We start from the raw sequence: 12028 nt of genomic DNA, 5'->3' as shown, positions 1-12028 counted from the left end.
CACCATTAATTTGGGCTTGAATAGGAACTGGGAGTGGCTGGCTCACTACAAAAGCAATTTTCCCTCTCTTTACATTGACACCTCCTCATCAATCATTGGGAGTGGACTACATCCACCCTGACTGAATTGACCTTCAACACTGGTTCTCCACTTGTAAGGTAACTCCCCTCTCTTCATGTGTCGGTATATTTATGCCTGTATCTGTAATTTTCACTCCATGCATCTGAAGTGGGTTTTTTACCCACGAAAGCTTATGCCCAAATAAATCGGTTAGTCTTTAAGGTGCCACCGGACTCCTCGTTGTTTTGGGGGAGACCATATCAAAAGCTTTGCTAAAGTCAAAGTATATCACGTCCACCGCTTTCCCCATATCCACGGAGCCAGTTATCTCATCATAGAAGGCAATCAGGTTAGTCAGGCACGACTTCCCCTTGGTGAATCCATGCTGACTGTTCCTGATCACTTTCCTCTCCTCCAAGTGCTTCAAGTGCTTGAGGACCTGCTCCATGATTTATCCAGGGACTGAGGTGACACTGACCAGTCTGTAGTTCCTCCTTCTTCCCTTTATTAAAGATGGGCACTACATTAGCCTTTTTCCAATACTCCGGGACCTCCCCGATCACCACGAGTTTTCAAAGATAATGGCCAATGGCTCTGCAATCACATCAGCCAACTCCCTCAGCACCCTCAGATGCATTAGATCTGGACCCATGGACCTGTGCATGTCCAGCTTTTCTAAATAGTCCTTAACCTGTTCTTTCACCACTGAGAGCTGCTCACCTCCGCCCCATACTGTGCTGTCCAATGCAGCAGTCTGGGAGCTGACCTTATCTGGGAAGAATCCCTGAGCCCCCGGCCGCCACCAACGGGGGTACCCCACAGCTCCTGGCCCCCATGGGCAGCAGGGGACCCCTGGAGCTGCAGACGGCAGGGGTACTTTGCAGCCCCCAGCTGCTGCAGGTGGCTCCTAGCCCCCGCCCCCGCAGCTGCCCCACTTCAGGCGGTGTGGCGACCCACAGATCCCCATTTTGTCAGGTATATTTTCAGTAAAAGTCACGGACAGGTCACGGCTTCCGTGAATTTTTCTTTTTTGCCCGTGACCCATCTGTGACTTTTACTAAAAATATCTCTGACAAAATCTTAGCCTTACTCATGACTCTATTCCCACTTGTTTCTGTTACCCCTAGAATACCTGCTTTCACCTCCTGCACCCGTAGTTCTACCTCCTCCAGCTTGTTACCCAGACTCCTTGCTTTGGAGTCAGACATCTTCGTTGTTCCTGCTCGGCTTCGCCCAGCTGGGCACAGTCATTCTGTTGCCAGTATTGCCTACCTGGCTGCTAGGGTCACTGGCACGGCCACTATCTTTCCTCTTCATGTCCCTTCCCTTCCCCTCTGCTGTTCCTCTCCCGCTTAGGGTTGGAACCAGGAGTGGAGATTATGCAGGAGCGCCGCCAGCTTTTTTGCCGCCCTAGGCGGCGGAAGGTCCCGCCCCTGAAATACCAACAACGACCAGGGCGGCCGAAGATCCGGCCGCCGCGGTCGCCGCCCCACAAATGTTAGTGCCCTAGGCGACCGCCTAGGTTGCCTAATGGGTTGCGCCGGCCCTGAGATTGTGTGTCCCCGGATTCCGAGTTCAAAGCTGGGAAGAGGTGGAAGGCAGATCCCCACAGGCCCCCGCGCAGGCAGCAGACGGCCCTAGCAGGGGCCATGGTTACTTGGCACCATATGGGAGACACAGGGCAAGCAGGGCTGGCGCAGCCATACCCTGGCTGTCTGTGCAGCCCCTGCTGCCCTGGCCCGGGGCACACCCATCCGGGCAGGCCCTAGGGAATCCTCACCTGCGCCAGGAAGGGCGACTCCACCCGCAGGTACCTGGAGAGCACATAGAGGCAGAAGAGGTGTCGGTCAATGCCGGCGCCCGTCATGGCCAGGCGGTACATGTGCTGGTGCTTCTCTGCCGCCGCCTGGAAGAGCTGTCGACGCTCCAGCTGCTGCAGTGAGAAAGGGGCGCACTCAGGGCAGAGCCGGGACACGGGCCAGGGGCTCCCCCTCCATGGGGTATGGGCTGGGGACTCGACCCTGGCCTATGGCAGCTCCCTGTGCCACTCTCCCCTCCACCAAGGGCTCTGACTGAGTGCACTGGCTCTAGGGGGTGTCTTCGACTGTGCCCGGCCCTGGGGAGAGCACCCCCGCAGCAGCCCCATGGGACCCACAGGACACTGTGGAAGAAGCACAGTGCCCAGTGAGTAACGCACAGCATTGGGGGAGGGGGGATAGGTCCCTGACTTAGCCCAGAGGTGCGGGGTGGGCCTAGGGGGATAGGTGGAGCTGGGGGGAGGGGGTAGGCCCTGGGCCTGGCTGGGGGGACGCAGGGAGGCCATGGGCCTGGCTGGGAGGAGGTGGGGCAGGCCCTGAGCCTGGCTGGGAGGGACGCAGTGAGTGCCCTGGGCCTGGCTGAGCGGATGCAGGGGGGGCCCTGAGCCTGGCTGGGTTGGATGCGGGGATGGGGGGGTCTGGGCCTAGCTGGGAAGAGATGGGGCAGGCCCTGAGCCTGGCTGGGGGGACGCAGGGGTGCCCTGGGCCTGGTGTGGGGGGATGCAGGGGGGCCTTGGGCCTGGCTGGGGAGATATGGGGGGGCCCTGAGCCTGGCTGGGGGGGATACGGGGGGGCCCCCTGGGCCTGGCTAGGGGGATACGGGGGGGGCCCTGGGCCTGGCGTGGGGGGAGAAGGGGTCTGGGCCTGGCAGGGTTACACTCACGCCCCGGGCCGGGTCCATCATGCTCCGCACGAACGCCGTGGACTCCCTGGTGCAGGATCTCACCGTCTCAGTTCTGCCCTCCCGGAAGAGACGCGTCATGGACGCCTCGTAGGTGAGACAGAAGCTGCCCTTGTCCTGGAAGGAGACGGGGCAGGTCAGAGCTGGGGAGGGGGGCAGAAGGGGGCATGGAGGAGGGGGGAATGAGGAGCGCTACCTGCCCCTCGTGCCCCAGCAGAGCAGCGCATGGGGCCTGGCCGAGAGGCTCCCGTCACCCCTTCGCTCGTGCCCTGCCAGTGGGGACCGGGAGGGCTGCAGGGAGGGAGCAGCCCAGCACCAGAGCCGGACAAGCCCCCGGCACCGTTGCCAGCCCCAAACAGTCCCCAGACTGTAACTCGCGCACTGGGAGCTGCTCTTTGCTGCCCGGGTCTGAGCCGACGGGGTCACTCAGGCTTTCCATGTTCAATCTTTCCTCTGCAGCCACACGGGCTAGAAACAGCCGAGACTCTGCCGCCCCCAGGACTCCCGGAGCTGGGAAATGGTGAGCCAGCTGCACCCGTCTCTGTGGGCAGCAGAGACAGAGAGAGCCACAGGTGTAGGGAAAGGGAGAGACAGACGGGGTCACGGGGCGGCTCTTACCCGGAAGTGAGCTAGCTGCAGCGAGATCTGGATGAAGGCGTCGGGGCTGATCTTGAATAGCTTGATCAGGCCCTTCCCAAAATTGGAGAATTGGAAACAGTGGAAATCCACATCGTCTGCCAGTGCCTTGGCCACGCGGTAGGAGCTGTCGATAACCTTCCTGCACTGCACAGAGAGCACTGGCTAATGCCTTCCTGGCTAGCACGCGGGGGCCCGAACTGGGCTCCCGTGCTAATGGGGACAGGGAATGTTGGGAGTGGGGGATCTTGCAGGGCCTCTCTGGGCTCCCATGGCGGCAGCTCACGAACCTTCTCCCTGGGATTTAACCCAGAGCTTTCCCAGGGCAATTCCACTAGCAATGTCAGTCTGGGCCAGGCAGAGAGCAGCTGGGGAGCTCGGCTGGCCCAAGGTCGGTGACCCAGTGTGGGCAGGGACTGCTCCCCAGGCAGGACACAGACCCTGTCATGCTCCAGTCCAGGTCACACTTCCCAGAGCACAAAGGCTGGGGGGGCAAGGATTCCCCCACTGCCTCCTGGGTTATCCCTTCCACTGCCCAGGCCTCAGTCCCCCCACCCCTGAGGGCACCATCTAGCGCTCGGGGTGACCACTCCATACAGCACCAGGGCTGACCTCCGCTGGCAGAGGAGTGAAGAGCCATCAGGAGCAGACAGAATTACACACATAAAATTACATTAGAATAATGCTAGTGTGGCAAAGCCAAGCCCACAATAGGTAGAAAATGCCAGAATGAAGGTTGCCTGGTGCCTTCACCCTCCCGTTGTGCGTATGTGTTAAGATCCAGTAGGTAATTACACCAGCGCTGCGGAGAACCTGGGCTTCCTTGTAATATTTTTATGGAAATGTACGTGACTCAGTTTCCCCTCACTTTGTATTATTACCCCACAGGTGTGAAGGAGTTAACTTCTGCTCTGGGATGGGGAGGTAAGAAAAGATGGTGACTTACCTGTATCGTAACCATTGTCCTTCGAGATGTGGGTGCAGACATGTATTCCACTCAGGCGTGCGCACGCCCAGCGCACTGAAGTGGGAGAATTTTGCCCAGCTGTCCCTAGGGGTGGCGCTCACGCTCCTCCCCTCATAGCTTCTCCCATGGCTATACAAGGGTGGCGCTGCCCAACCCCCCTCAGTCCTTCACACCGAACTCCCTGGCTGGAGACTCCGACGCAGGGGGTGGATTGTGCAATACACATCTGCATCCGCATCTTGAAGAGCGCCAGTTACAATACAGGTAAGTAGCCGTCTTTTCTTCGAGTGGCTGCAGACACATATTCCACTCACAGGCGGTTCCAGCCCGAGGTGGACCCGGAGTCTATTTAACAGTCAGCGCAGAACTGCCTTCCCAACGTTTGCACCGAGCTCGATGCCATGGTGATTGCATCATGTCTAGACAAAGTATGCACAGAAGACCACATCGCAGTACTGCAGACATCCAGCGCTGAGACCGCTAAGAGACGCGGCCAATGTCACCTGCGCGATCATTGAATGACCCCGCAATGGCTGTGGAGATGTCATCCTAGCCACCTCAGAAGCCATGGTAATGCAGGCAGTTATCGCCTGGAGATGCGCTGAGCCAAGACTGGTTGTCCCTTCATCCACTCAGCATGGGAGATAAGATGGTGAAGAAAATGGCTTAATCCTTTCTAAATAACATTCCAAGCACCACCTGGCATCTAAACTATGCAGATGCTGTTCCTCTGCACTTCAACATAGTTTGGGGGAAAATATAGTTAAGTAAATAACTTCCACACAACGCACAGTTAACCTGTGGAACTCCTTGCCAGAGGATGTTGTGAAGGCCAAGACTATAACAGGGTTCTAAAAAGAACTAGGTAAGTTCATGGAGGATAGGTCCATCAATGGCTATTAGCCAGGAGGGGCAGGGATGATGTCCCTAGCCTCTGTTTGCCAGAAGCTGGGAATGAGTGATGGGGATGGATCACTTGATGATTCCCTGTTCTGTTCATTCCCTCTGGGGCACCTGGCACTGGCCACTGTCAGAAGACAGGGTACTGGGCTAGATGGACCTTTGGTCTGACCCAGTACGGCCGTTCTTATGTTCTTAACTGAGCATATGGAGGATCTGCCATTTAGGCCTGCAAGTCGCTAACTCTTCTTGCGGATATGATGGCCCCAAGGCAGCCGTCTTCTGAGAGAGGAAAGCCCATAAGCATGTTGCTATCAGCTCCAATGGTGACCCATCAGTGCCACCAGGACCAGGTTAAGGTCCCACAATGGCACCGGTCCTTTCACTGGTGGAAAAAGATGGATAATACACTTTAAAAACCTCACCATCATAGGGTTTGAGAATAGCAATTGCCTTTGAATGGGAGGATGGAAAGCTGAAGTCACCACTAAGTGAAACCTTCAGGGAGCTCAGAGCCAGGCCTGAAGATTTCAAATGCAGCAAATACTCCAAAATGTCCTGTAATGTGCTTTCTGCAGACAGGGCCGGCTTCAGGGTTTTTGCCACCCCAAGCAGCTCCCCCGCCCCCCAAAAAAGCCGCGATTGCGATCTGCGGCACTTCGGCGGGAGGTCCTTCACTCCGAGCGGGAGTGAGGAACCCTCGGCCGAATTGCCACCGAATAGCTGGACGTGCCGCCCCCTCCAGAGTGGCCGCCGCAAGCCCCTGCTTGCTAAGCTGGTGCCTGGAGCCGGCCCTGTCTGCAGAGGCTGGGAGCTCTCTTGCCTGGGAATTGACCAAGGAGGTCAGGGAGAGTCAGAGCCTGAAAATGGAGCTCACTGCAGCTTGGCTTCGTAGATTGCTCTGGGCTGACCAGAACAGATTGTGATAACCTTTATGTCTCGGTGCTAACCTAAGGACTTCCTAGCCTGTGTTCCGGTTGACTAAAAAACCCCATGGTGTCGAGAACGCTGTGTGAGTGTGCCTGGGTGAGGTGCATTAGTCCTTGAAAAGTGGACAAGTGTGAAGAAATGGGAATTTTTTGCAATACTGTTATGACCCCTGTGTGTGCCTCATTTCGCATGGTTCCCCAATGGGAGGGAAAAGGACAGTGTTCTCTCAGGCAGGCTTAAGAGACACTGGTGTGAATGTTACCGGGCTGTCTGACCCTGAATGGGACATTAGAGGCCAACCCCAAATCAGTGGAGACTCCGAGAAGACAATGGAAAACCCAGTCCCCAGGACATGGACACCTAGTGACCAGTGACCCAGCGGGATATAGATTTCCCCACTTGCCAGCTGGGGAACAAAGGAGTGGAGTGGTGTGAGATGGGATATGAGTTGGCTGCTGGAAGGAGTCGGGGCTCGCTCCTGGGATCTGACTAAGGAGGTCAGACAGGGAGAGACACAGAGCCTGACCAGTGGGGTTCACTACAGCTTGGCTGGGGTCTGGGCTGACCAGAGTGGACCATGCTTTAACCTTCAGTTCTCTGTCCTGTCCCAAGGACGTCCTGTGCTGGGTGCCAGTTGTCTAATAAACCCAACTGCTTTCCCAGCGCTAGGTGAGTGTCCCTGCACATGCTGGGCGAGATGCGTTAGTCCCTGAAGAATGGCTAAGTCTCTCCCCGGGGTCTGTCTCAGTGGCACTCGCCGACCAGAGCTCATGGGGTGAAGCAGGAGGCCGGGAATCCCAGAGGTTCAGTCTCAGGAGGTGGTGAAGCCGTGTGGCTCACTCTGGCAGACGTGTGAAATCTCTAGAGGGTCTGGTTCACTGAACTGTTCCTCCTAGAGATTGTTCCAGAGCCGGGGGCATAGCACCGATCCTGTGGATCCACGCCAGAGGGACAGAGTTGATACTGGAGACTATGAACAGTTCAAAAGGCTCTACTGCTTAAGTCTGAATTGACACCTCAGGCTCACAGGAAAAGGTTTCAGGGTTTGCAAAATACGCCAGCTGTGACCTATATGGAAACCACCCCCTGCTGGGAGAATCTCTCCACAAATGGGGTACGGCCGCAGGCGTCTCTACGCTGGAGGGTTTGTATAACCTGGATGGGTTGGAGCAGCTCTGAGATCTGTCCACACGAGTTTAAAATGTGGCTAGTGGACAGGAAGCGTAAGGATCTGCTTAGTGCAGGGGTGTTAGCAGATGAATCTGTGGACAGTAGGTCCAGTATGAAAATGGACTGAGCCAGGTGGGGGGGGACCCAAAACAGGGTTCACATGGGGTGCCCCAGAAGTCAGGCTCAAGGAAATCCAAGCCAGGGGTGACAGCTGATGTGGGTAGACCTCCAAGGAACCGCAGAGACCTGAGCTGTAATATCTGGAGGCGGGCAGGCATAAGTGGGCAAAATGCTCCCGGGTTAATGAAATAGTGGCCAAGCAGGTCCCTCTCTAAGGATCAGGCCTTCGTCTGCAGCCATGTTGTAAGGCCGAAAGCCTACGGCCTTCGTCTGCGGCCAGATTCAAAGAGCAGCGGAGCAGCAGACATTAGTGGAGAAGCAGGAAGTCACCTCCTCACATCCCATCTACGTTCCATTCAACCACTGTCAGATCGGGCTGGGAAGAAGGAGACTCCGTCCGAATGGCCCCACTAGCACCAGAGACAGAAACAGAGCTTAAGATGGCTAAAGAACACGTAGTTTGACAGCATCGGTCTGTCAAGAAATCACTTCTCAATAGCTGTGGTTGTGAGATCCTCATTTCTGTATTGTTTTGTCATTATGGTCCCCACTTCCCTATAGTTTATCTGTCTGGTCTCGGTCTGGTTCTTTAGTTGTTTCTGTCAGCTGTATAATGAATGTTGCTAGGTGTAAGTGAATTAGGGGAGTGGGATATAATTGGTCAGAGAATTATGTTACAATATGTTAGGACTGTTTAGATAGATTTCAGTAAAATGATTGTTTAAGGTCTAGCTAAGCAGGACTCAAGTTTCACTCTATAAACTGGGGTCCAAGAAGGAGACCAGCTGGGAAGAGAAGAAGAATAAGAAGGAAAGACCTGGAGGAAGAAGAACTCACCCCCAAGACTCAGCCTAAGATCAGAGCTGTTAAGAATCCTCTGCACGACCGTGCAGTGAGCATGGCATTGTGTGCTTAATGTGTATTCTGCTTGGTGATTGTTAATAACTAGAGGATCAGGATATTACTGTGTAAGGCCTTGGCTACACTTGCAAGTTACAGCGCTGTAAAGCCTCCCCCAGCGCTGTAACTCACTCCCCATCCACACTGGCAGGGCACTTGCAGCGCTGTATCTCCCTGGGTACACCGCTGCAGGTACTCCACATCTCCGAGAGGAATAACAGCTGCAGCGGAGTGGCTAGGACTCACGGGTGTGAGTGTAAACGCTTGCAGTGCTGTACTAATCACCTTGTCAAGTGGCCAATCCTCTCCATTGTTGTGACGGGCTGCAGGAATGCGGAAGTGCCGGTTTCAAAGCTCGTACCACAGAGAAAAGCAAACAGTTTGCAGCTTGCTTTGAGTGAGTGAATGAATGAGCAGGGGGCTAGGAATTCGGAACTTGCAAAATAGAGAGCTGACATGCTCCAAAAAGCACTCTCTCTCCCCCCCACACTCCCTGTCACAATCCACACACCCACCCCCCGTTTTGAAAAGCACGTTGCAGCCACATGAATGCTGGGATAGCTGCCCATAAGGCACCGCTCCCAACACAGCTGTAAATGTTGCAAGTGTGGCCACGCCACTGTGCTGGCAGCTGGCAGTGTGGACAGACTGCAGCGCTTTCCCTACTCAGCTGCACGAAGACAGGTTTACCTCACAGCGCTGTTCAGCGGCAAGTGTAGCCAAGGCCTAAGGCTCTTTCACTGGGAAAAGGTCCTGCAGAAGTAGTATGCATCCGGAGCCCTACATATTGGGAAAGGGGGTGGGTACTTAAACTGACCAGGTTAGTTACACCTGGACCCTACGGACTGCGTATGGGCAGGTGCTTTTCGCCTGGAGCCCTACGGACTGGGAAAAGGTGGGGTGCCCTAAGGTGTGCAGGTAACACCTCGAAGGGCTAACCTGGTGAAAGCCCAGCCGGAGGCAAGGCAAGTTGTGGGCCTGCGGGACTGACCGCCTGCCTGTGGCTCACAGGGGAGGAGACCCCACAACCCGCCCAGCTGGGGGAGGGGTGATGTTCAGACCTCAGCTCTCAAGCCTCAGGGTATCCCGTTCACAGGGTGTGCGCAGAGCAGAGCAGCCCGAGGGGAGCAATCGCTGTATCGTCACCATCAAGGTGGATGGGAAGAGGGCCAGGTGTACCAGGACACGGGTGCTGAGGTGACTGGCACAGCCAGAGGTGAGCCCGGAGCAGCTTGTGCCCAGTGAATATCCAACCCTGGGGCTTGTGTTTGGCCCATTGGTTAAGGTGCCTGTAGCAAAGAAGTACCTGAGATGGGGGGCCAAGCAGGGGCCCAAAGAGGTTGGGGTGCAGGATCAGTTAACTGCAGAGGTGCTGATGAGAAAAGATCTGGGTGACTGGCCAAATGGTGCCCATAACGCCCTGGTTCTTACCAGGAGCCAGAGCGCACCAGCCAGCCCTGACCAGGGGTCACCAACTACCAAGCATGGGGCTAGTGAGCCTTCACCTGGGGAACATGCGCTCCCCGAGCCAGGGCTGAGCCCAACCCTGTCCCCAGGTGAGGAAACTGAGGCACGGCCAAAGGGTGCTGTGACTCCCTCCCCCGGCAGCTGACTTCATAGAATCATAGAATATCAGGGTTGGAAGGGACCTCAGGAGGTCATCTAGTCCAACCCCCTGCTCAAAGCAGGACCAATTCCCAACTAAATCATCTGTGATGTTATTAATATAATCTGGGACCATATAGATCATTGTTGCAACCAAGCTCCAGTAGTGGCACCCAAATCTTGTATAAAGGGGGTCAAATGGGGTGTCTAGGACAAGGTTATGGTTTACTGGTTATGATTATGCTGTCTGTATGTGTATCAATTTTGTAGTTGAAGTTATGAACATTGGCTCTATACTGTCTATAAACTTATGCTGTGCTTCTCGGTGACATCCCAGACAAGCTGATGTTAGCTCTGCCTAGCCTGCTTGATGGCCCATTAAGGACCATCAGCTATACAATGGACCCATTGAGAGAAGGCAGATACGCCTTGTAACTCAGCAAAGTATGCAGGGACTGGACCATATGACTCCCGACTCCATTTTGCTGTAATTTTCCACGGTAAGAACAAAGAGGTGTTCTTACACCTGGAAAAGACTATATAAGGCTGATGCCTCATCTCCATCTTGTCTTCAATCCTGCTTCATACGTCTGGAGGAACTTTGCTACAAACTGAAGCTTTGAACAAAGGACTCAAGTATCAGGGGGTAGCCATGTTAGTCTGTATCTACAAAAACAACAAGGAGTCTGGTGGCACCTTAAAGACTAACAGATTTATTTGGGCATAAGCTTTCGTGAGTTAAAACCTCACTTCTTCAGATGCAAGGGCATAGCTATGCATCCGAAGAAGTGAGGTTTTAACTCACGAAAGCTTATGCCCAAATAAATCTGTTAGTCTTTAAGGTGCCACCAGACTCCTTGTTGTTTTTACACAAAGGACTGATGACCCATCCCAGCTGGGGATGTTCCAGAGACTTGATTTGAACCTGCAGTTTATTCCATCGCTGCTGCAAGCCTGAACCAAGAACTTTGCCATCACTGTATGTCATTGATTCCATTTAACCAATTCTAGCTCTCATCTCTATCTTTTTCCTTTTATAAATAAACCTTTAGATTTTAGATTCTAAAGGATTGGCAACAGCATGATTTGTGGGTAAGATCTGATTTGTATATTGACCTGGGTCTGGGGCTTGGTCCTATGGGATCAGGAGAACCTTTTTTCTTTTACTGGGGTATTGGTTTTCATAACCATTTGTCCCCATAACAAGTTGCACTGGTGGGGATACTGGAAAACTGAAGTGTCTAAGGGAATTGCTTGTGTGACTTGTGGTTAGCCAGTGTGGTAAGACCGAAGTCCTCTTAGTCTGGCTGGTTTGGTTTGCCTTAAAGGTGGAAAAAACCCAGCCTTGGGCTGTGACTGCCCTGTTTGAGCAATTTGTCCTGAATTGGCACTCTCCGTTGGGTCCCACCAGAACCGCATCGTCACACCATCCCAGCCAGACTGAGCAGCAGAAAGAACCCCCCCCCTCAGAGAAGTTGAGGGCCTTGGCTGGCCACAGCACTGCAAACCCCTTAAGGAGGAAGTCCCTTGTTGGAGACCGGATTCCTGCACCAGGAGTGGGCTCCCCTGGGGAAAATGTAACCCTGGGGGATCAGGAGGCAGCTGGTGGTTCCCCAGAGGTACCGCTGCAGGGGATCCTGTGCTCCTGGCAAAGGCTGCTGCAGGGTTTCTACTGGCCTGGAGTCTGGTGCAGTCCAGCAATACTACAGGTCCCGTGCCCCCTGTCAGAGTGGTCAGGGCCTGGGATAAGGGGGAAGCAGGCCCTGTCCTCCATCCAGACAGACACTGTGGTAGATGTGCTGCTGACCATTTTCAGCAGCGTGGGGTTCCCCAGCAAGGTCCTTACAGACCAGGGGTCCAATGTCATGTCAGCCCTGCTCCGGGGCTTGTGGGAGAAATGTGGGGTCCGGCACGCCTCGGCCTCGGTGTATCACCCTCAGTCCAACGGGCTGGTGGAGAAGTGGAGGAATGGGACCCTGAAAATGACTCTGAGGACTTTTATGGACGTGCTGTTTGCCCCAG

At 54.7% G+C, this 12028-nt stretch overlaps 1 protein-coding gene and 1 long non-coding RNA gene across 6 annotated transcripts in view; both read right to left on the bottom strand.

The window, feature by feature from the left end:
- The window catches only part of CPT1B (carnitine palmitoyltransferase 1B), a 61397-nt gene that overhangs the window by 19961 nt on the left and 29408 nt on the right, over positions 1-12028 (bottom strand). For 3 of the 5 annotated variants that reach the window (XM_008172799.4, XM_065590917.1, XM_065590940.1), the window contains 3 exons: positions 3397-3561; positions 2761-2895; positions 1841-1993 (listed from right to left, as the gene is read on the bottom strand). In XM_008172799.4, coding sequence (XP_008171021.2) covers positions 1841-1993; positions 2761-2895; positions 3397-3561 — 453 coding nt within the window. The remainder of the gene's footprint in view (positions 1-1840; positions 1994-2760; positions 2896-3396; positions 3562-12028) is intronic. The other 2 variants (XM_065590812.1, XM_065590994.1) reach the window with 1 other exon arrangement.
- Positions 4279-10752, bottom strand: LOC135983414 (uncharacterized). The gene is made up of 2 exons (XR_010601046.1): positions 5980-10752; positions 4279-5938 (listed from the first exon to the last, which is right to left on the bottom strand). It is a non-coding gene; the product is annotated as an uncharacterized LOC135983414 (long non-coding RNA).

This window comes from Chrysemys picta, chromosome 1, assembly GCF_011386835.1.
Source record: "Chrysemys picta bellii isolate R12L10 chromosome 1, ASM1138683v2, whole genome shotgun sequence".
NCBI classification, from domain to species: Eukaryota; Metazoa; Chordata; order Testudines; family Emydidae; genus Chrysemys; species Chrysemys picta.
This window is presented reverse-complemented; position numbering and strand designations above follow the sequence as displayed.